This window comes from Poecilia formosa, unplaced genomic scaffold (genome assembly GCF_000485575.1).
Source record: "Poecilia formosa unplaced genomic scaffold, Poecilia_formosa-5.1.2 Scaffold133, whole genome shotgun sequence".
NCBI classification, from domain to species: Eukaryota; Metazoa; Chordata; class Actinopteri; order Cyprinodontiformes; family Poeciliidae; genus Poecilia; species Poecilia formosa.
Window position 1 is genome coordinate 274,327 of NW_006800072.1, and position 25,569 is coordinate 299,895.

Here is a 25,569-nt window from a genome sequence, read left to right on the forward strand (position 1 = left end):
AGCAACATATCCACTTTATTGTTGGACAAACTATATTAGTGAACTGCTGCGTTCCTGTCTGCCACAACATTCTGCAGCTAGTATGTCTCTCACTTTTTCTTCTTCTGTTTCCCATAAGAGCTAATTTAAAATCACCCCTTCTTAGCCCACCGAATGATTGTAATGTGTAATATGTTGCCCCATATTTGTTACATGTTTGCACCATATCGTGTTGCCATGGTGTATTTTTAGTCCTTTTGCTGTGTTGTCGTAGCAGAGAGGAAAACGACGCTGAAAAGAAAGTGACAGAGCAGAGTGAAAGCTTGCACTCGGTTCACCGATGAGCCTCAGTGGAAATTTGCCCTAATGAGTTGTCATTGTTGCCGCTTGGTTAATGATTCTTCATGGGTGTGCGTCTGTTGCTGGTGTGTATTTTTGAGCACAAGAAGAAGAGGACGAGTAGTGGGATGGCACAACTGTCACTTGACGCGGTAGAGGAAGTCAACGCGCTTCCTTGAATTACTAGTTTTTCCTTTCTGAGGGTGACTCACTCATGTTGACCTTCATGAGCTCACAATGAGGCAGTGGACAGTTTGCTGCACATGTCAGAGAAGTTTGAATGAATGATGTTTTCAGTATTATTCAGATTTTTTGCAAGATAAAAACATCATTTTCTGTAGTCCTTGTAAATTATAATTTTTGATTTGATTTATGGATTTGCTTGCCAATTATTATCTATTTTAAGTTCATTCATCCACCCAGGCTTTCTCCCAGAAAAAAAAGAGGTTTTTCACTGACAGCAGGGTGTAGGAGATGCAGACACGCTGATATTTCCGACGGGTGGGCGTCTGAGTGTCGTGCTTAGGAATAAAAAAAGAGGAAAAGACTGAGCTGTTATGCAATTGCAATATGATTTACAATGTCAGTTTTCATATCTGCACGAAGAAAAACCCTAATCAACAAACAAACTTGAATGCATGTGCATGCAAGTCTCCCCATTAGTGTCACATACACTCTTATCTCCCGGTAGGTGAGTTGGATAATCTCATGACTCGCCTGACCTCCTCCAAACTCCCTGCTGGCACTGACGGTGGATTGGCCAAGAGGCCTGGGTGGGGGTAGGGATGGGAGGCGTCTGCTCCAGCAGCAGTAATAAAGCCCGTGTTATATAATCGTAGCAGATGAGGCGGGATATGAGGGGGAAGAGGAAGGAAAGGGGGGAGGAGATTTAAACAGAAGAGGAATGAGGAGATTTGTCGTGAAATGGATCTGGTTCAGATAGAGAAAGTGAGGATTATAAAAGACAGGAAAGAGATTCTGCAATAGAAACTAAAACTTGCACCATATTTAAACTAATTGCATAATTGCATAGCTAATCAAATTGTTGTCAAGAGTGTCTTTTAAAAGAGTTTTATATAAATAAAACTTTGCAAAGTTTTTAAAACAGGGAAGCATTTAAACACAGACAATGCCAACATTCTGTTTTGTTTTAAACTGCATGCTACTTTACTTTGCACTAAATTATGTTCTTATAAAGGAATTCAATACAAAATGTATTCAGTTTAGAGATAGCTTGAGACACAACATTTTTTTGTTATAAACCAAACTTTTAAACAAGTTTTTTGCCACCTTTAGCCCTGATTTAATAGAAGCAAAGAAAAGTTATTTAGACAAAAAAAAAAAAATTACAATAAAACTTGACACAAAATGGATGTCACCATAGTTTCCATTCACTGATTGAGGCAAATAATTAATTCTGGACTGTGTGGTGAACATGCAGCTTCTGTAAATTGCGATGTGGTTCACAACCATCTGCTTTCCTTCAGTTAAATAATAAGCACTGTCTTGATGTAAAACATGTTTGTTTTTAGTTCTGGTAGCTTCAGCATTAGAATGATATGACTGGAGCTGCTCTGTCACCAACTCTCTGCTGTACCAGAGGATATCCATCTACAGATATAACATGAGTAATACTACAGTAAAACTGCAGATCTGCACGTAAGTCATCTAAAAAAAATTAGAATACAACAGAGGGAGGAAACGTTTACTGGCAGAGGCATTTTGGGTAGCAAAATGACGTGTCAAAGATCTGGCTGTCTGGGTGTGGGAAAATAAATGTGTGTGTGTTTATATGTGTGTATCTTAAACAAGTTACCAGCCCTCGCTTAGTACCAGAGGCACCGCTGGGAAAGCCCCTACTATACACGAATAACAAGAACCATGTTTTGCAAAGATGTGCAGATGTGAGCAAACAACAAAACACTTTTAATAAACACCAAACAATTTCAGCAAACAATATTATTTGCATAAAATCAATTAATGCATCTTATAAGCCACTGAGATGGAAATATTGGTTCTAAATACATGAAACAAAGATTTTGGTTTTATCTGTTTATTCAAATTTGGTTTATTCTTTGGCAGTAAACATGAGCAGATATCCAAAACAGAATATATTCTGACGTAAAAATATACACAAATACTGAGAAAAGTGACTATTATCATTTTATCTGTCATGTTATTTATTTGAGACCTTTTCTTTTTTTTTTACTTTATCTTATTCACACATGTAGTACAGGTACTTAAACCAGTATGTAAACAGCAGTTGTTGAAATTCACACAAGAAAGGAATAGATACATTTTCATTTGCATGCTATTGTTAATCTTCAAAGATGTAAAAGTTTTTTTTTTTTTTAACCAACGCATTTCGCCTGCAGAATAGCTGTTATTTTTATGCTGTGATGACTCCATGCTTTTTGTGTGAAACAAAAACCTGAAGCTTTGATCTTGTTGTAAGAAAGAAAAAAAAACTTGGCTTGCATTGGTTCCCACTGTAATAACTGCTACAGTAAATGATTCTCCAGTGACATAACAGGTCAGCCCAGTTCAGTGCCTCTTAATAGTTTCTGCAGAAACCTTGTTTGTCACGGAGTGTCATTGAGGGCAGTCTGACTTTTCAAACATATAATTATATAATTATCTAATCATATGAATTCCATTTAGAATTTATTTATTTTTTTATTCAATTTTGATTTTAACCTTGTTTTGAATTGGAATTAAGTAAGAAATGATACTCTTAAGGCATTGTTTGACTTAAAAGGAGTCGTAGCTGCAACATTTATGGATGACGTGCTCTCTATTTTAGTCTGATTTGAATGGCTTTGGGGCCAACAAAAGTAGAGTATAGTTATAACCAGGGTAATGTGATATACTTGCATTCAAATAGCATCTCCTTTCTCTGGCATTTTTGGTTCACAGGTAAATGAGGTATATCTGTCAGAGGGTTAGATTCTCAAAGACTGCCGTTGTTTGGGGCTCGCAGTTTGGGTGAAATGTTTGCTGCCCCTTTAAGTGATGTAAAAACCGATCTGTAGGAATAAATAGTCTTTTAGTGATTTCAGTGGTTTGTTAAGATGAAAAGATCGTCAAAGCTTACACAGCTTTGACGTGTAATTGTTACAGTAACAATTTCATTCTCAGCACACATAGTGAGCCCATGTTCACACTGACAGAACAGTCAAATAGAGGAAAGAAATAATTGGTAACACAGAGTTGAGTCAGATTTTTGAGTTTTCGGGTCTCAAAGGAAGAAAAAGTAATTGTGCTGGAAAAAACAATAAAACACAGCTGTCTTCTTCTGTTCGTGCAAAAATCTATCACTCTGTGAGTGAGTGCACTTACTAGATTTTTCCGTATGTTTTTTTTATTTTATTATTATTAGAAAATCACTTTGCAGTTTTCTTGTTTATCAGTAAACATTGGCCAGGTGTCTGTGTGTCACATTTTGGGCTTGTGCAGCAGTTTTGCTGAGCTTTGGTGCTCTATGGTTCCATTTCTAATGAGGTTTGAATCGGCTTGGAATAGTTCAGAGCCGCAGTTGATGCCTCAGTGATGAGTGGAGCATATGAGCGAGGCATTTTATAAATGTTTCATTCAACATCGCCCTGTGGTTATTTTATGACCAGGTTTTTAGTTTCTACAATGGAGCAAATAGAATTACGTAACTTTTCTATTTAGTCATCGAATGCATTTTAAAATTATAAAGCCAAAACTGGGGCATCATATTGAAACCAAACATACCAAACTCAAAGTAATTTCCGCCACTTCGTATGCTTGAACTGTTGGTGGTTTTATTTGATCTATTCTTTTGTTTTGCAGTTTCTAAGTACTCCAGAGGGAGCCCTCACGGGTCAGCAGCCACCCAATAATTAGTCTTCATAGCATCTTCAGTTTAATCCGACCAAAGTTGTCAATAATGAAACAAGAGTACATCACAGTGTACTGTTACTGCCCCTCATGACAGAGGTTAAGAGGGTGTTTTTTTTCTATAAACACCATTCTTCTCTACTGATGATCCATTGTTACAACCAGCATGTTTCAGAAGGCAGCAGCTAAGATTCATAGACTGTTTCTAAGCATTTACTGTGTACCATTAAAATTATTTAATTGAATGAGGCCACACCTTACCGCAGTGGGTAGTAACCTGAATTTATCTCCTACTGGGTTTCACATTTCTTTGAATCTGAGTATGCTACTATTAATAACTTCCCGATATTTTTTCTTCTTGTAAATGTGCCCTACAGTCCCATTTATGTTTGTGTGAGTCTGTATGTTTCCACGTTTCTGTCACTTTGCTGCTCAACCTAAAATCATTTATTCAGTGACGCTCTCTGTCAAACCGCCAGTGTTTTTAATACTGGGATTAGATTACACACAGGTGGACTGTGTTTACCTCTGAAGGCAATTAGTTACTCTAGATGATAGAGGGATCTGAGTAAAGGAAGCAATGCAAAGCACCACGTGCAAAAACATACCTGACTGTTTTAGGGATTAGCAGCAATTTTTTGGTCCCATAAATAAAACTGGGCCGATGTTTTAAAAAACCTGATCTTTATTTCCATATTGTTGCCTTCCATGTATTTTTTCTGGAGGGGAGACGTTGGCTGTGTGTTTTGTGTTTGACCATGTGACACTGTGGTGTGTTTACTTTAAGCAGAGAAGCAATGTCAGCTATGTGGTTGTTTTTTCATTGTATCAGAAGGTTAGGGAAGTATATATGTAAATATTGGTTATCCTCCATAATAGTAATAATGATATTAGATATAGGTCCAAATCTTTAGATTGGTGCGTCCCTTGTAAAACTATGTAAAAAACATGCATCATTTTTCTTCCATTTACACCCTATTTTATTATGGTCTGTCACACAACGTCTCAGTAATGTGAAAAGAAGTTTGTGGTGAAACACTGTAAAAAAAAAAAAAAAAAAGTTCCAGGGTTATAAAAACATGCACAATTTTTATTAAATAAGCATAAATTTGATTCCAATTGATATTGGACGAGTTGTGATGTGACCGTCATATGGCAGATTGTAGTGAGCGAAAATATGTGTTAAATTTGACCCAGATTCTTGATGAGACTGTTCGCTACACTTCAGGCAGAACAAACAGTTACAGGTTGTGGTTTTAAAAGTTTCAATATAGGCCACATTTAGTCATTTATGTTCCTAATCGTACAGCTGTTTACGTGTGAGGGTGAGATTTAACCTATGTGCTGTGTTCTGGGTTATTATGAACGTGAATCATTTTCTCTACAGACCACAAAAATAAACAAACAACTCATCTATATTCCATATTTTTCTGGTTAAGGGACTACTGTCTTTCTGAAGTTAGACCATGTGATCTATAAACTAGAATTGTTTACTCCTGATGTTGTTAATGCGATGGTGCCACTTCCTCTTACAGACTCTGTCAAATGTGGTTGACTGTTACTGGAGATTGTCAAAATCTTAGCATTTGCAGTTGTTTTGCTTTGGAAGTTCGTGTCTGGTCTTCTCGTGCCAGGAGAAATCTTTCCCACTGATACAACATGGACAAACATTTTTAACTCCTTCCAAGATCCACCATTTCTACTCTGTTTTGTTACAATCTAGTTTACACAAGCAAGTATCATCTTTCCAATGAGAAGCAACAAAACACGTTGTGGTGGTTTGAAAAAGGATCAGGGATCAATGTTTGAAAAAAGTATTCCTTGAACTTTTTTGTCAAGTTCAACCAAAAGCTTAAATGTATTTTATTCAGACTTTATGTAAAAACAGAAATTAGTTTATTATTGAGTAGTTGAGAAGAAAAATTAGACATGTTTTTCAGAAACTTTTTTTTTTTTTACAATTAAAATCTGAACACCGTAGCACCTGCAAATCTGTTTCACTATGGAGCTGGTGATGTTTGAGAATTGTATTCTTTCCATTTCCTGATGGTGGATTGAACTGGGATCCATGAGATGTCCGAAGCTTGAAATAACCCAACCTGACCTTACCTTCAACTTAACTCTGCTTAAACTTCTCCACATCTTCATCCTTGCATCCTTGATGTGTTCCTTAGTCTTATTTTTTCTGATGTTCTCTATAGATAAATTTCTTTCACACTAAAGCTGTGATTATGTTGCAGTGAAATAACATACATATGAAATATGTTTGCAGGACATTTAGGGGTATCAGAGTAGAAGGGACTGAATACAAACTGCATGTCACTCTTTTCAGATTATTTGTAAAACATTTTGAACACCATGGTATTGTTTTCTACTTCACAAAACGTGTGAAGTATAAACTACTTTGCACCGGTACTCTATCATAGGGTCCTGGTGAAAAACACTGAAGTATTTGCTTACAATGTGACGAAACGCTCAAAAGTTCAACGGGTATCAATCCTTTGGCTTGTTCCTTTATTTGTACATAAAGACCTACTTTTTTGGAACCAAGCTTAGCAAAGTGGTTGCTTCATAATTTTAATGTGCATTCTCTCCTGTGTGCTACAACACAATAGAGGAGAGTTTGTTTAATTCGGTCAAATTCCTGTCTTAATCCTGCTACGCATGCTGCTGCTACAAGCTAAAATTCACTGTTTGTGGTGACTTAGGTTTTATGATGCATGGTAGAAGTTATGATAACTTCAATTATTACCAAAGAGAGAATGACGACCGCAAGTGTATACACAGCAGGATTTAACAAGGGTTTAATAGGCATTATAATAAAATTGCAGGCATGGCCTGAGATTTGGAGCTTAGCTTGTGCACAAAAACACTGTTGCTGGAGATAAGCTGCATGCTGTTTGGCTTATTTGCTTTCATATTAATGAAAACAGAAGCAGCAAGCTCATCAAAATAAGAACTCTATTAATTATGTCACATAATGAGTAATTTCTTTCTCCCCACCAAATAAAAAGGAAATAAAAAAACATAGTGCTTCAATTTTTTTTTCATTTGCTTCACACATTGTGACCAATATATGCTTTTGTTCCTGACATATTTTTTTTATCTTTGTCTTTTGAGAAAATAATTCTTCCTGTTTGTTCTTTGTAAGCCAGGCCTATCAGAAGGACTTCCACGTCTCCTAGCAACAATACAACATGCCACTTTTTATACCTGTAAATCAGGCTTCTGCAGGCTATAATTTTCTTGTAAACTAGCATATTTTTATGCATAGCACACATTCTGAGCGTGTTTTTTTTAACCCCACCCTCTTCTCTGCTTTTATTCCAGCTCATCAGCCAGAACAGGAGAGAGCAGCAGCACTGCCGTGACAGGCCAGTCCAAGCCCGGTGGGCAAGCCCATAAGATCTGTCTGGTGTGCTCGGACGAGGCATCAGGATGCCATTACGGGGTGGTGACCTGTGGCAGCTGCAAAGTGTTCTTCAAGAGGGCCGTTGAAGGTTAGTCCTAGATACCTACCACACACTGATCACACTTCACTGATTTCTCTCAGACATGACTCACTGTTTGGAAATGGTTACGATTTTCCTCCGTAAAAGCACAAGCAGTCTTTTTCTGGAAATATGTGACTTTTACACCAAGCTATAGTAATGTATTTTTTTGCGTGTCCATTTGTTAAACATACAGCACATATTTGAAGGATTCAACTGTTAATAGCTTTATCACATCTACACTTTTTTTGTTTCTGCAAATGTCAGTGCTAACTTAGGTAAACCAGCAGGTAGATTGTTTTACTCCTGTATATGCAGTTTTGTTATTTAAAATTCTAGTTCCGGCCTCCTATTTCTTTCCTAATGTCATTGCAGAGATTCACAAGTTATTTTAAAAAATCATCAGAAGTCTACTAATGAAAAGACAATTAAATAATCTAATCTTTATAATCAAATTTAACTAATGGGATTGTCTAGGGGTTGAACGGTTCGCAAAATCTTTATTCAGTTAATATCGCTATAATCATGACTTCAATTCACCTTTTCGTATTTTGTTAATATTACATAATTGTCAAACATCACAGATTGATGATCTATGTAGATTTTAAAAAATCTTATTCTCAAAGACATGTCCTGTAGTTTTGATTTTAAGGCTGGCTGTGATTTTTAAACACTAAGTAATGGGATATCGTTGATTAAAGAATGCTTACTGATTTGGTAAAAAGATTTAAAGAATGTTAAATTCATGCTAAATTGCCCATTTTTAACTCTAGTTGAGGACATTCATCACAAAGATTCAACCCACTTCCTGTTATTCCTCATTAGGTATTTTTTATAACTTAATTGTGCCAAAGCAGAATATGTCACAGCAAATTTAGCATAAGCCAGATGAACGCCATATGAATCTGCTAAGCTCAGCATCATATCCTGGTAACTGTGTTTCTGTAATAGCTAAATGTTTTTGTCAGCTTTGGCACAAGGTTGCAATTGTACTCCATTTCAAGTGTTTGACAAACAATTTCATTCACAGAGACAGAGAAGTTGAAGAATAATTTTTTTATTACTCCGATGCAGCAACAATAGGACAACTCAGTAGAAATGGTCCCATCAGCAGGGCAGCATGATGATTAGATGAGCAGATGCTGTAGCACAAATGGGACACCAGAGATGGATTATCATTCAGTCTGACGGTGTAGATCCACTTCATTCTGTTTGAAATAGAGTTCCTGCTATTGTTTCCACTCAACGTGAGCCTGCAAACACATGTTTTTTTTTTTGTTGTTTTTTTTTAGTTAATACGCTAACCTGTTCGGTACAGATTTCACTCAAACTGAAAATGAACCGTTCCATCCCCCGTATTATCCTACAGTAGACTAAATGGATTCTTTTTATCCTTTGTCACAAGAACTTCTAATATCATCTTGTCGAGTTTTTATTTTTCTAGAAGATCTTTGTTTTGCAGTCATGAAAATATATTGAGAACAAAAGGAATGCACCTGACAGACGATAAACATCTATTGGGTCTATTGCTTCTTTCTGGATTACTCTGTGTTCTTTCCTGTGCTTTTACTGTTTCTGTCTTTTTACAAGCTGTCCCTGTAGATGTGGTGTTACTTTCTGGATGTTTTGTTCCTCACAATTGATCATTGCTTGCACTCATCAACAATTGGCTTGCAAAGCCTTGGTGAATAATAAATAAGCTAGTCCCTTAATTCTTATTGATCCAATGCTGACGCAGTGCCCACTGCAAAGAGATGACCCTCACTAATCCTTTTCTCCCTGGTTAAGAGACCAGTGGCCTTGTCCTGCTTTCACTCTGTTTCAGTTGCTTCCTCTGTCTGCTTCCACTGTAACCGCAATTACCATTTCTGGTGAACAAACTTGCTTTCACAAATCATTGCTCCTTATTTTACATGTTTGTCTGGCTTCTGCAGGATCCGAGTACACATGCTGTTAATGCAAAAGATTCTGAAAACTGGCACATGGGACATTGTTGTCACAAAACTTCTAAATTTGGTTTGTTTCAGATCTGTGGTTTAGATTTATTTGTCATTAACAATTCTCAAGAACTCAAAGACTAAAATATGTTTTCATGATGCTTAAAAAGTAATAATAAATGCTGGCACATTATTTCAGGTCATGTTTAAAAACACAAAGCAAAAACTGCCCGAGTTCAGCCTGAAGGAAGTCAGAGACTCGGCCTGCCAGAGTAAAACCCATTCTTTGAATGAGTGTAGACTCGGAAGAGAATGTGCAATATCTGAAAGTGTACCTATGTAGATAAGCCCTGATTATAACATAAAATATAAAGTAGCTATAGAAACAGCTGAGTGAAAATGCTCTTAAAGTAAGCTTGTTCTTAAAATGGCAAGTCCCTATTCATCCAGTAATTCTTCCAGAAGAATGAAGTAAAACGACTGCTACTTAATTACTGCAAAATTCCTCAGATGATTGCAAAACATGCCTCACAAAACACTCAGGGATGGGTCTGAATACCTAAAAAGCAATGGAAGGGTGGATCTGAAACCACACAGTCACTGAAAACTCTTAGTTTAGTTTTATCTGTCAGAATAAAGCATTGTGTCAAATCAACAGGGTACCTGACAAAATGTGTTGGTAAAATAAGATAAAATCCTGTAGACTTTTAACAGTTCACACCTTACGAAGAGTAAAAAAATAAATAAGAAAATGCAGAAATATTCATTTAGCATTTTCAATATTGTTGCTAAATAAAAAAGCACAGCAGTTCTGAGGAATTATTTTCCTAAATCCATATAGCTGCCCATATATATTTTTTCCATCCTTAAGTTTTGTCATTCTGGTATACCTTCTCCCAAATGTTTAGCAAACAGAAATGGAGAGACAGTTATTATTTTTAATCTCCAGATTTAAGGGTTCCAGTTATTTGTGATTTAGAAAACCTATAACAGTTTGATCATTAAAGTACAACATTTTGCACTTTAACAGGATTTTATATTTGAATATTCGTCTTTGTGTCTTCAAACATGAGCATTGAATATGAGCTTATTTCTACGGTACTAGAACTTGCATGATTGTTTTTTATTTTTTTTGCTTTGCCTGCTTATATGATGTCGTGCTGGTGTAACCACCGATGGGACAGAACTGAACTGTCGCTTTATTTTGAAATGAACTGCCAATAGTAGCACTGAGAAAGTTATGTGTGTCATTTTTGTTTTTCTCCCCCTTGTCTGTTCTCTGCTCATCATCTCTATGGTGAAGGATGGAGAGCACGGCAAAACACAGATGGTAAATAAATGCACTTTTAAACTGCATTAATAATAGTAATCATTGTAATTGTGATTATGATGAAACATGTGTCACTTCTGATTCGCTCATGTCCCTGCATTTCTTCAGCACTAAAATGTTAGCAGTCTGCCTACACATGCACACAAGCCTCTGCTGCCCACTGTCTCTGAATGCATGCAGATCTTCTGACTTGATGATTCAAATAAGCGTTGGTTCCCTCTTGCCCTACTTCACCTCTTCTTCTTGATTAGCCTGGGATCTCGGAGTTGATGTTACAACCACCCTCCATTTCACTTAAACCTCTTCTGTTGACCCACTTTATCTCCGGAGTTCGGTTTATATGCTGCTCAGGTGTTTAAAAAGGCTCATGTTACAGAATGTAATGGTAGGACTTTTGAGCTATTGTTCAAAAGGTTTCTGGGTCATTTTATCCCTATTTTGATTTGTTTACTTAGTTCTTAGTTATTTAATTGCTTACCCTTACCCAGGAATCGAAAATATGACTTAACTGATGTTCTTGCAGTTACACAAAGCTAAGTTCTATTTCCCTCATTCAAAATAAATAAATAAATTGAGGATTATATTTCATATTATTGCACCCATTCATATTTTCAAATGTGGTATCTCTGGACAATGAGGGCATTTCTGGACTCTGGTCAGCAGATCAGAGTCAGATAAAACACTTAGCTGGCACATTTGACGCCACAGATGGTTGTTTACGTTGGTGACTGAGATGGCATTCTGTCACGTCAGTGAAGTCTGCAGATGACAGTCTCAGTAACGTCATTTAGTGTTCACAACACCGGCCCTTAACACTGATGACCAGTCTGAATTATTTTCAGAATTTTTCAGGCTGCAGTTTGTTACATTATAACTAGTTTTACATGGTTGCTATTATTTTTCAGTTGAAGTATCACCCTACAACTAAAGGCAACCCTGTTTTAATTTTTTTGGTCAAAACATGTTAGTCTGTTAATCAAATTGGTTTCTTAACGCTTCTGATAATGCTGGTAGTACTAGCATGATCAGATCTGTGTCTCTGTCTGTGCAACCGGGACGTAGGTGAAGCTGTGATAGAAATCTTTGGGTCTCTGCTGCATATAGGTCATCTCATATTTACTAATTAGCAGCAATTAAGTCTACACATACAGACACATACACGGGAAGCTAACCTTTAAGTTAGCTTCCTTTAACTTCAATAAGTAAATAGTAAAAGATGGGTTAGCTTAAATTTATTTAGTTAATAGGATTTTTTTAAGGGTGTCAAAGATTGTGGTACCAGAACTTATTTTAAAAAATGACTAAAAATTAATGTGGGCTTTTTTAAAAAACACTGAAAAATATCTTGGAGTAACTTTTAGTTTTAAAGTGGAAAATAAGGAAGAAACTATGACTGGAAAAAAATAAGTGATTTTGCAACCATTTAACAGTAGTCCTTATGATTTTGTAAATTGGGATTGGGCTGCTATGATATTTGCATATTGAGTAAAAAAAAAATCCACAGCATTACTATTACTGCAGCAATGTAAAACTAATTTTGCTTATCACAAACAAAAGTTTTTTTTATATAACACAGAAAAGCTACAATTATTTACTTACTGTTGCAAAAAAAACAAAAAAACTTTTTATTATTACATTTAAAATAATGTTATATATATGAAGAGTGTGTGTGGACATTTTTGAGGTTTTGAAACCATGATTTTCTTTGGTATCTCTTAAAACCAAAAACCAACTCATGACTTCTGTGGTAATGAACAAGATGAGGCAAGAAGCAATTTTCCTAAAGCCATTTCCTGTCTTATAAAGACAAACATGCTTTTCTTTCTTAAATAGCACACTCTCTTGTCTTTCCTATTTTGAAAATGTGAGAATTGGATCTCACTTTCTTTTCTGTTTCATGCCCCAGGCAAGCATGGATAGATTGGATTACTAGATAAAAATGATCAACAAAGTATAAAATATGCATTGCTATATACAAATGTATAAAGTTTTGTTCTATCTGGTGTCCAGACTGCACTTCACATCAGCCGCCATCACTGCAGGAGGAAGCACCATTAAGCTGAGCTAATCATTTGCTTGTTGTCCCAGATTCAGTGTTTACTGATGATCAGGAGATCCAGGCTGCAGCGCTACTAGAGTTGGTGTTCAGACAGAATGTCTTAACACGTCATTTATAGGAAATTATTCTAGCTGTGACTCATCTTGGTACAGCCAAGTACTGTTGAGCTTTGCACGTTGTGTGCACAATCACAAATGATCGGTGATTGCAAATTTAGATGCCCAAAGGGTCTGCATGACCTTGATTCCTTCTAAATAGTGTGCATCTATTATACCTGTAGCCATTAAACACAAATAGTAATGGGATTGGTCCTACAATGAGTTTGCAAAGTGAGTTTTAACAGTTTGACTTTGACTCCACCTGGATTATGACAGTCCAGGTATCACAGAGTTAAGCAATCGTGGAGTTCCTTAAAGAAATTTGTTTCAAAGAAACAATGGAAATCTAATCTGAAAACAAGAAGCTAACACCTAAAATATAGTATTTAAAATCAATGATTCCCTTTGCTTTCCTCCACTTTTTCATATTGCAAACATTTTAACTCTCTGTATGGCCACAACTGTCTTAAAGATTAAGCTCCAGTTTTTGGAGACTCAAGACTTACTACATTAGATATTTAAAAGGAAAACAACAGGTTTAAACCCAGTGTAGACCTGTTAAACTGTGTTTAAACAGGTTTAAACCCAGTGTAGACCTGTGCTCACCAGTTCGTTAACCATGTTGAGGCCAGATGTTGTTGCATCCTGTTTTTGTGTTTTTTGTGCTGGCAGGTGAAGAAAATGCATTTCCTTCATGTTAAGGATTTTTTTCATGTTTCACAAATAGATTACACATGTTCACTTGCTATAAAATCTAATTGTCAAACTACAAATGTTGTTAAAAGGTTTAACAAAAATATGCTTTGAAAGCTGAAAACCAAAGTCAAATTTCTTCTTTGTGCAAACAGACTTGGCCAGTAAAGTTGATTCTGGTTAAGTTTTACCAGCAACACCTTAGTCTTTTCTTTCCACCTCTAGATTCCAACTACTCCAGAAATGTTCACATCCTCTTATAAACCACCATGAACATTAAAGAATGCAATTTGGTTGAAGACATTGCATCCAGTCCTGGATATTTCAAAGCTCTGCAGTGAGACTGTTATTAATAGAGCAGTCATTGTGGTCCCAAAGGGCTTTTTGTTCAGGCAATGCATGACTTTGAATGCAGCCTTGTTTCTGTGCAGATGACGTCCCTGCAGTCATGCTCAAACTTCACAGTATGAAGCAACACAACTCCTGCATTAGCTACATTATCCTTAATGGTAACTTTGAATATATGAGGAGGGGGTATTCAGTTGCTTCTCATTGCATTGCAGAAGCTTTTCATATCTACCCTACACTGAAAAGGGATACAGTTAAACTGCATAAGCCTCTTTATTGCTGTTTGAAATGAGCTAGTAAGATTTCATTTACACATTTAGTTGCAGCACTGAACCTTTAGCATAAATTCTTATTAAAAACATTAAAGTAATATTTTCTAGTCATGCCACATAATCAACACATCTTGCACACTGGCCTTGGAGTTGAACAAAATGACATATTCCAAATAAGACTGTACATAGATTTATTTTGTTATCTCCATCAGACATTTCCTCTTTTATTCTTGATAATGTCAGAACAAAGTCTTATAAAAGAACAAAATCTAATACGGCGCACCCCAAACTAACTGGCTCACCTGGTAAAGGTGAACTTTTATTGAGTAAGCAATGACTTATTGTTTCTGCCAGTACAGGATATGGCATAACTCAGAAATCAAATGCTCTTATCCACTTTTCAAAGTCGTTGGAGGTAAGGCAGATGTGTGTTGAAGCAACTTGTCGAAAATTGCCCCCAGTGACGGTTAGAGCAGTTATTAAGTTTTACATCAACTGACAAACAAGGTTGCATGAAAACCAATGTTTATGACTACACTAAAAGAGAAAAAGAAATAAATCTCCACAGTTCACTTTTGCAATCGGTGCAAATCATTGGAAGGGATTTTAGCTGGAATAGGTGAGCCTAAGATCGTAAGATAAGCATTTAAAACATCAGAAATATGAGGAACGAACCTGATGCCCTCTGCTAAGTATGATAGAGGATCAGTGATGATGTGGCTCTGATTCTCTTCGCAAGCAAAGATGCATGACATCATGATAAGTTTTAAATACAAGAGATTTCAAATATGATCTTTGCTGTGAACTTTTGTTTTTGTCCTGAGGTTTATTTCTTTATACCTTTTCATGATGTCACACAAGTAAATAAAATACATCCATGTATGTGGTTCCATTTAACTCAAAAGGTTTGAGTTAATCAGTCCCAGATTTACAAACAATGACATTATCTCAGCTTCTGCAAATTGGATTAAGGGATTATAATGTTGCTCTTTGTCAACCGAAAAAATTAAACAGTTTGCTCTCTTTATTGCACTCACTTTCAGGTCCTAACTGACCTGAAAGTGAGTGCAAAGGTTGTTATTTTTATATAATGTATGTATATCTGGTTTCAACTGTGTGCGTTGCAGTGTCTCAGCAGCTTGTCTGCAGCTCATTGTTGGGTTGGTGACTCATAAAGTCCAACAATTATATTCTGTTTGGGTGAATGTGGCAGTTGGAATGCCGTTGGACGGGTCTCGTAACGAAACTTTAGCAGATGAGCGAAGCATGGCTCTGTGGTGCTGGACGTCCTCATTTTTGGTCCCCATGTTGATCCTAGTAGAGAGGAGATTTCAGCTACTTCCACCTCGCCTTCCTCCGGGTTGAGCTCCACCTGCATACAGTAAAAACCAGATAAAGTTGTCCTGTGGCTGAACTGATGCAGTGATGCATCATGAAACTTACCTCAACGTTTGCCAAAGAAATACACAGCCAAGGTTTTATGAGCTAGCTGTGTTTGCAAAGCATCAAATCAAAAAGGATATTAAGAGGTGATAATAACATGGTGTAGAAATATTCCCCAGATGGGCTTTACTTTATTGCACAAGCAAAAAGGATATCTACTGAATTTCTTCCCTCTGGTCACACATCTATCACTGCCTCCCTTTTCTTATTAACTTACTGCTAATCAAAGACTCTGTTATGTTTTCTTTTTTCTCCCACATCTGTAGTGGTTATGGCACAATGCTTGTGTAGAGTAAACAGTTATTAAGAGGTAAATCATCCATGATCTGCCAAATCAAACGGATCAAAATGCATTTTTATTCTTGAACACAACCATTGTGCCTGGTGGTAGAAACACAGACTTGAGGGGTGACGCTGTCAACACTACTGGGATGCCACAAGTTTGTGAGGGTTTGCTGTAAAATCAACAGGTGGCGAATGTGGTTCTGCAGGCTGCTCAGGCTAATCCTCCTCAAACCGTCTTAGCCGGCTAATTTGTCCCTCCCTTATCCCCTCTCCTCTTCCTCCTCCATTTGTCTGTACAGGTCAGCACAACTACCTGTGCGCGGGAAGAAATGACTGCATCATTGATAAGATCCGCAGGAAGAACTGTCCAGCATGCCGCTTCAGGAAATGTCTCCAGGCTGGAATGAACCTGGAAGGTAAATACTGTGACAAGTGAATGAATAAGGTCTGCTCTGGTCTTACATTGTAACTCAGCTTTTTCAGGAAGAGGAATTTCTGGGTAAAAAGGAAGCAAATAAGCTTGTTAGGACTGAATGCATTGGCTCACTTAAATGTTGGCATGGCCGTGCAAATCCTGAGTAAAATGGAAAGCCAAGGGATTAGAGAAAAGACGGTCTCCCTCCACCTACACCTTCCACACCCACTTTGTTATGCCGGGGGGGGGGGTTATATTCCAGGAAGAGATGATTAATTTGCACACTAAAGGCCTCAGGAGAAAAAGAAAACTCCGTATAAAGTAGTTTGCAAAAATATCCGTAAACCTTCTTAGATTAAAAGTGTTGCAAGCCCAAGTACAGTATACACTCCCTTGTGATACTTTGTAGAACTGCCTTTCACTGCAGTTAAAGAAAAACTGTTAAAGAAAGTATTAGAAAAATAGATCAGTTGAAAAAATAGACTTGTTGAAAGCTTTGCACCCAACATCTTCTGCTTTGGAAATGGTGTGAACTGATTTTGTAAAACATTCTGTGGGTTTTGAGTTGCTGAAAAACAGACTTTAGAGCATATTCAGAAGTTACTAACTCAAAAGCATGTCAGGAAAAGTTTTTATATCTTGGTTTGCAATAATTGAGCAAAACATTTCAGTTACAGTTTTACCTTGAATGGCTCTGTACCACATGATGTGTGTGAGCGAAGGGGGTGGGGGGTGGATTCTTAGAGACTACCGGCTCCAGACGAACAAGGGGGGGAATCAACTTTTTGGGGGGCAAAATGAATTGTAGCTGAATGTAGACAACACCACCAGTAGCCTACAAGCTACTTGTTAACAAGCCTAAGGTGCTGTATTGATATTAGCTAGTCATCTTTTAGCTAACTTTACCAGCATCCAACAGCTTTACTCAACAGTCTGTTAGTTTGGGGGAAAAACTGTGAAAAGTTCTTTACGTTTTGCTGGTTTGCTGCCATGATCCTAACACATTTGCGTAGCTCTGCCCAGCAGCAGCAGGTCTCCTTCACAGGTGTAAACCCAGCGCGAGCGTCGTAGCGCTCATGTTGCGTTTAAAGGCGGCTCGGAAAAACAGGTTACGACATGTTAACAACGGATTAAACAGTTTTAACTGCTGATAAAAGTGACAGAGGACACAGATATGGGAAGTGTGGAAGCCTCTGCTGTATCAAATTGACATAGGAATAACAGAGAGTTGGCCATTCTAAGGTAAAAACACAGCGCATACAGCGTTCATGTTTTTTTGTTTTTTGTTTCATCCAGACGTCTCCCCCCCCACTCCCCCCTCAATGGCACAGCGCCCCCCTAGGGGGCACGCCCCACAGTTTGGGAACCTCTGGTCTACAGGAACAAACAAAAAACTTTAAAATAGAAAGCTTAGATTTTATCCATTTATATTAAAACTAAAACAATAAAAATATTGAGCTTTACCACTTGTTGTAAATCAATTTTACAGACTGAAAATTACAAAGCTGAACCCTGTGACTTTTTATAGGCCCAAAGCACTTTTATGGAAAACACATATTTTAAAGAAATGTTAATTATTGTTTCTTTCTTAAGTTTTGAATTTGGGTCGTTTTTGTTGTGTTTTCAGCATGTCCTGTGAAACAGCACGATCACTGTTAAAATATCTACTTTTAATTTTGAGGAGTCTTAATGCATTAATACATTAATAAGAAAAAACAAATCAGGAACATATTGAATTTGATAGCAATACTCTATGAACTAGGAAGTCAGAACGCTATGGTTACCATGAACTTAGGCATTTAAAAAAACCATTTGATCTGGGAGTCATCAGGTTTAACACAGCAGCTGCTTTAATTGGATATTATTTAAGCATATGTTTAGTGTCTTTTAGCATAGTAAATTGCTGTTGGTATACTTTATACAAGCTGGTGCTCAGCAAGAGAGACAGGAAGACAGAAAGTGGGATTTGATGGACGTCAGTGCATCAACAGACAGGCTTTGTATTGAAAGGCTTACTGTTGCCATGGAAACGCCAGTGGAGGAAATTAAAAAAGGTAGAGTGTAGGAAAAGCTTGTTATTTCTTTTTTCCGGTGGTAACCTCTCCACATCTGATATGTTTGTCACATTTAGTCACAGAAAATGGCGCCTCGATAATGTACAGAGCGTGGGCAAAAAGTACTGCAGTAATGGAGAGGAAGTCAGAAATGGCAAAACCAGGATCTTAGAGTTTTGATAATGTTTTTAACAGTGCATACCTTAAGGGTTAGAAAGTAGCTGTAGTGCCGTACCTGACCCGATATCATCTTCCTTCTTATTTTTAAATAAATAAATAAATCTGCATTAATCTGGAGCCAGAGGCTAAAAAAAGTGCTAAGTCAGTGTTAAATCAATTAGTTCAGGCTAAGCAGAGATTTAAATATAGGATTTATTCAAGATTTTATCCCATTTTATAATATAATGATTTATTTGTGGATTACTTACAAGATGTCCACTGAATTTTCTCCTACATTAATCACTCTGAAGAATAAACAGTAACTCGTTTGATTGTAATATTAGCATGGCCATGCTCAAAATATTCATTGCCATGTTAAAACTGGAGCAGCACCCAAATATTAACAATAAATTATTAATTTATTAACAGGTATTTAACACTTGGCTACTGAGGATTTGACTCAGGGCACATCCAAAAGTTAAAGTACAGCCTTTAAAGACTGCAGTTATGCATGGAGAGGCTTATAGGGATAAATGGTCCTGACAGTTAGTTCTGAGAAGCTGATTTTAACCGTTTGTATTCAGGATCTTGTTCTTTTGGTCATAATCCATATCATATGACCATAGGGGAGTGTTAAATGCTCTGTTTCTCTGTTTTTCACATAAAATCCATACTTCTAACAATAATCATTTTGTAGTAGCATAATATGTTAGTGAAATAAATTCAATTTTTTTTTCACAATTTGAACTCCTCAGCGAGGAAAAACAAGAAGCTTAACAAGATTAAAGTGCAAACGCCATCCAGGCCCTCAGAACCTGCCAGCAGCCTGGCCATTCCCATCATACCCAGAAGCATGCCGCAGCTCGTGCCCACCATGCTGTCTGTCCTGAAGGCCATCGAGCCTGAGATCATCTACTCGGGCTACGACAGCACGCTACCGGACACCTCATCTCGTCTCATGAGCACCCTCAACAGACTGGGAGGCCAGCAGGTCATCTCTGCCGTCAAATGGGCCAAGTCGCTGCCAGGTAGTGAACTCTTCCTCACCCCTTAAGTTTGGTTTTGATGTGTACTTATTCCAGTCGTTGGTTAACCTTTTAAAGGACTCTCCAGATGTTGAGGCTCTTATATCTGATTAAATACAGAGGGTACATCATGGTTGAGCTACTTTAATTGGTTAGATTGTAAGTAGTGGAATGGTTTTTATGCCTCTACCATGCAGTGGAGACAGATGCTCAGCTACCATGTGATAAAATGTGTGGTCTCCAGCAGCTGAATGGAAGTGTAGAGTAATTGTGGCTCATGAAAGAACAATTATTGTCAGAACTAAGCTAACTCGGAGTACTTTGATAATGAAATATGTCTTTGCCTAGGTTAATTCCTCTGTAATTGAACATAAATGAGGTGTTTTAAAGCTTCATTTTTGGTGTTAGAGAGCACAGTGAGGACTTCATGAATTCATGAAGACCTCTGGTTTTATATATGTGACATAAAACCAGAAAAATACATTCTAGTAGAAAAATTCAACTATGAACATTGCTTTCAGAATGAAGTATTATTACAGCTCAATAAATGAGAATTTTCCAAATGGAGCACCACCAAAATGCAACAGTCTCTTTCTGGCTCCCTACTGTTACAAACTCAACAATCTTATAATATATGCAAGAATATTTATTTTCTAGTATATAAAAAAGAATATAGGAAACATCTTGAAAAACATAAAAACAAACTTATAAAAATTCAGAATTTTGCACAAGTGTTGAACTGCGTAAACAGCAGACAACATCCTGAAACGCCTCAAAACCACATTACCCACAATACCACCATCCTAAAGGGGAAGACTGGTTTGTTTTGGTTGGCAAGCCAGTTCCTACATGGGGTTCCTGTCACTGCATTTGAGGAAATGCAGTTATAGCAGTTCACTCCACAAATGTATGCAATTTAGTTTCAGTTTATTCTGTGGACTGCTAATTTTCTGAAATATTAAATATTGTTTAAGGCCACGATTGGTAAATTTTTAGTTTTATTACTTTCAAAATCATTTTCACCATCACTGTATACTTACTTGTAAGTGACTGTGTATTTATGTTTATCAAAAGAAAATTATTTTAAAAATGATATTAAAATTTTAAAAATATTTGTCTTTTGGTCTTGTACGTTTTCCGTAGTTACCTACTGCATGTCAGACTGGTGTGTAGGGCCTTTAACATACAGGATGCCATCATTCTAACATAATCTTAACCTTAATTTACTTTAAAGAGAACAATAATTATTTCAACAGAACCTTATGGAAGGGTTGCAATCTAAACATTCCAAAAAAATATAGGCAGATATTCTAAAAGAAAATTAAAATGTTCAATTTTATTTTAGGTTCCACTTTATCTGCCTGTCATTTTTGTGCCTTTATATTTAACAGAGTTTATGTGTCCCTCTCAGGCTTCCGTAACCTGCACCTTGATGATCAGATGACGTTGCTGCAGTGCTCCTGGCTTTTCCTCATGTCCTTCAGCCTCGGCTGGAGGTCCTATGAGCAGTGTAATGGCAGAATGCTCTGTTTTGCTCCAGATCTCGTCATAAATGAGTGCGTACCAGTTATCTGAATATGTATTTTATCAGCAACACATTGTCAGATAGATTTATTAATATAATTATATGTTGCAGGATTGAAAAATCCCATGTTCAGACACTCAGACAAGAAAATTGATAATGTTTCATCTAGATGTGTAAAGCTGGTAGAGACATTTCTCATAATACTTGCAGCTGTTATTGCAGCAAAGTGTGGTTAAATCCATGCCCCCATGTAATTTTATATAAAAAATAGATTTTATAAAAGAAAAATCAAAATCCATGTGTCATTTTCATTCTCCTGAACAATGATGTTTTGAAATGTTACTTGATGAGCATCTGAACACTCATAGCTGCTTCTATTCTGCTCAGAAAGAACATAACTTTCTATTAAGATTTAAAATGTACTGAGCAGTAAAAGAACAAGCTTTAGTTGAATGAGTCATAGCCAGTGCCATTTCAATTGTTGACGATAAATTATTGTGTGGTATTTAGGAGTGAAAGTATGGTTTAAAAATTCACCCTCTCTTGTTTTTTATTATTATTTTTATTTATTTTTTATTTTTGCAGTATTGTAGCGCTTTCTATTATGAGCAAATAATTACATGATCAATTAAAAAATTGACGTTGAGTCGAACTAAAATTTGTTTTCCATTTGTTTGTTCTGCACCCTGTCCTGCTCCAGAGAGCGCATGAAGCTGCCTTTAATGGGTGACCAGTGTGAGCAGATGCTGAAGATTTGCAATGAGTTTGTCCGACTGCAGGTGTCCTATGATGAGTACCTCTGCATGAAGGTCCTGTTACTGCTGAGTACAGGTAATAATACACTTCTATTGGGACGCTATAAAAAAATTTCAACAAAATGTTTTTGATTTGACTGCTTAATGATGTTCTATTATGAAAAATTCAATTTAAATATAAAAATTAAGGGGAATATTGTATCAATAAAGATTCAAACTAACTATAGTGATGTGCTATAACTCATTATCTACAGGGGTTTTACAGTGTTTCTCAGCAAATTTGATTACCAAATGGCAATAATAAAGAAAATATAGATATGGGAAGCTGAGTCTTTACAGATTGCTTTGTCTAAGCTTATTACTGGAAAGTTTAGTAGAAGGAAAAAGTGCAGAAGCAACAGGGAATAACCTTGAGAATATTAGGATGAATCCCATTGGTGAGCCTGGGGGAGGATTATGCAATAATCTCAATTGTTTTCTTGTGTATTTCTGAGAAACTGAATTTGGTATTCTGTCAGTAATATGACAAAAAAAAAGTCAATTAGTTATAATTGGTGTCAGTAAATCTTAAATCTGGCAGTTTTCTTATTTTCATTCAAAAAATTAAAACTGCATCAGAAATCGATCATTTGGTGATTGCCTGGTTTAATCATGATTTTTTATCTCCTTGTTGAAAGGGAGTTTGACAGATTCTTGTACTTATTTCCCTTTGACTGTTCAATTCAAGGTTTCTTGTATTTTTATTTTTTTCAAAATGAGCAGAAAATGCAGCTTTGTTTTATTTTATGCATAAAGGTCATAAAATTATTTCATAAGAATCTTTATAATAACACTTCATTTTTTTTCTTACTTGATCTTTGAAAATACTAAATGTTGAAATCAGCCTTTTTTGGGGGCAACCTTTTGTCATTAGTTTTTCAAAACCAATTTCCTGAAAGAAACCTACTTTCCTTGTTTTGACTTGAAGGATTCAGGTAGTCAAGATGAAGGTAATTTTGTTTCTTTCCTGAGGAGATGAATTACATGCTGCATTCTGACTTACGTAATTGTCAGAAATTGCCAAAATAATGAGAGGAGACTCATTACAAGAAAGTCTCATTTCCCAGATTTGAATGTTTCATTTTTGGTGGCTGACCAGCGATTTATTCATGTAGTCTTAATCATGTCTGAATGGATTTGAGTTGTTTTTTTAAGCTGCTATAAATTAGAAAAGTGCCTTAACTACACTAGAGGAAAATGTAAATGTTTTTCAGCCTTTTTATTGTAGAGAAAATGTTAAAAGAATGGGACACGCAGTCTCTTCTGGTTATTCTTACACCATTAAACACCAAGACAGTTCTCTTTCCCCTTCATTTGCAAACTGTGAATTGCAGAGGAATAGACAGTTCTTTCTAGCTGTTTCTTTGACATTCAGGGAAAAGTGTGCTCTTCAGAGAGATTACATTTCCATAGTGAGCACAGGTTGCATTTTTGTACCTAAGAGCTATTTCCATCTGTTCCCCACAGTGAAGGAGAAACTATCAGGTCAGGACAGCTTTGGTAAGAGCTGATTAAATAAGTCGAGAGGACATTTATCAAAGCTGAAGCAACCCATAAAGCATTTTTTTGTTTTATCAGCTCCAGTCAGAGAAGCATTTTAGCCGAACAGAACTATTGAACTCTTACACGTTCTGTAGTACAAGTGGAGTTTTGAATATGTTAGAATTTGAATTTGTAAACCACCCCAAAGTAATCCATATTCATAAAGTGGAAGGCAAATGGTAAATATGTTTTCTGAGATGTAAAATTCTAAAAAGTGTGGTGTGCATTTGTATTCAGCCTTCCTGAGTCATGCACGGGTGCTCACTTTACCATTCTTTCCTGGGCAGATTCGAGGAGTTTGTGCCTAATAGTTGCCGTAGCAACAGATCATCCTACCTGAGTTGTGGATCTCTGTAGCTCCTCCAGAGCTACGATGGACCTCCAGCTGCTTTTCGTATTTATACTCTCCATGCCCTACCGGATGTGAATGGCTATGTAATGTGTTTGTGTCTTTCAAAGTTGCTTTATAACCTAATCCTCACTTTACCACCTTTCTGATCTGTTTCTTGGTCTTCATGCTGCTGATTAATCACAGATGATCAGATACTTTCTATTCACCAGGTACCGGATGTTTGAAGGCTTTTACTCAATATTTTATTAAAGAGAACTGAGTACAAATGCATGCCACACCTTTAAGATTTTATTTAAGGGAAAATACTTTCCTTTCCACTTCATAATTATGAATGTTTTGGGGGTCTATTATATGAAATCCCAATAAAGTACACTAAAGTTTATGCTTTTAATATGTCAAAATATATAAAAGTTGCAGATATAACACAAGATGCCAATATATCAAGATGATTCTGCAAAAGCAGGTCATTGTAGCCTTTTCCAACTCCACATGAAGTTCTGTAAAATATTATAAATGGAAAAAAATTGTTTGAAAGATACAAAATGATTCAAAGTACAGGCAGAAAAATGCCTCTCTGTGTCAGAGATAAAAGTCCTGATGGAGTCTGCTAATATGTGCGATTATGTAAATCATCCTGCTTTTCACTCCGTCCATAATCTCTGTTGGTGACAGTGGCTTTTTTGGACTCTTTGCCACCCGGCAGACTGACAGGGACTTCATTGATTTATTTGTTTTATTAAACATTTTGCCTTCGCTAGCAAACAAAACGGGGTGTTGGGGTAAATTCTAAAGGGCAATTTTTATATGCAGTTTTAAGTCGACAAAGTTGGTTAAGATGTCAATATAATTGCACCTTGAACAAAAGGCGTGACAAAATACTCTGCATTTTGTTCCAGCTCCTCACAAGCTCTGGTTTATCCGAATGGAAGCAGAAAAAAAGCAAAACAAGGAAACTAAAGACTAATAAAATATTAGTCTTTAGTCTAACTGGCTTTCAAATAAAGTCACTCTTAGCTTTATTTGAAGATTATATTTATTTCCATCTAAGCTACACCCACAGTCATCTCTGTGTGTTTTCTTGTTCCATGTGTGTAGTTCCAAAAGAAGGCCTGAAGAGCCAGGCGGTTTTTGATGAGATCAGGATGACTTACATCAAGGAGCTGGGAAAAGCCATTGTGAAGCGAGAAGAGAACACGAGTCAGAACTGGCAGCGATTCTACCAGCTAACAAAGCTACTGGACTCCATGCAGGAGGTTTGTTACACAAACACTCACATCTGCTCAGCTAGTCGGGACTTTTTCTTCTCTCGTAGATGTTCATTAGTCAGGCCGTCTGCTCTGGTAGCCGGTTTGAATGAAACATAGAAATCAATGTGGCACCATGTTACTTCTTCACCCAAATCTGACTGAATTTTGCTTTTACTCACTTTATCTTATATTAAAGTTAGTTTTAAGTCCTAAGACATGAGTGTCAGAAAATGTCAAACATTTAGAGAAAATTACTTTAAACTGAGTTTTGATTCATATTATTCACAGATTTGCTACTTCCTTTCATAAATGAGTGGT

The 25,569-nt window shown here is 36.6% G+C and overlaps 1 protein-coding gene across 2 annotated transcripts in view; it reads left to right on the plus strand.

The window, feature by feature from the left end:
- Positions 1-25,569, plus strand: part of LOC103144860 (glucocorticoid receptor-like) — a 60,113-nt gene that overhangs the window by 29,811 nt on the left and 4,733 nt on the right. Inside the window, exons 3-9 of one of the 2 annotated variants that reach the window (XM_007562017.2) lie at positions 7,513-7,682; positions 10,914-10,940; positions 16,438-16,554; positions 19,522-19,794; positions 21,203-21,347; positions 22,017-22,147; positions 25,100-25,257. In XM_007562017.2, coding sequence (XP_007562079.1) covers positions 7,513-7,682; positions 10,914-10,940; positions 16,438-16,554; positions 19,522-19,794; positions 21,203-21,347; positions 22,017-22,147; positions 25,100-25,257 — 1,021 coding nt within the window. The remainder of the gene's footprint in view (positions 1-7,512; positions 7,683-10,913; positions 10,941-16,437; positions 16,555-19,521; positions 19,795-21,202; positions 21,348-22,016; positions 22,148-25,099; positions 25,258-25,569) is intronic. The other variant, XM_007562018.2, reaches the window with a different exon arrangement.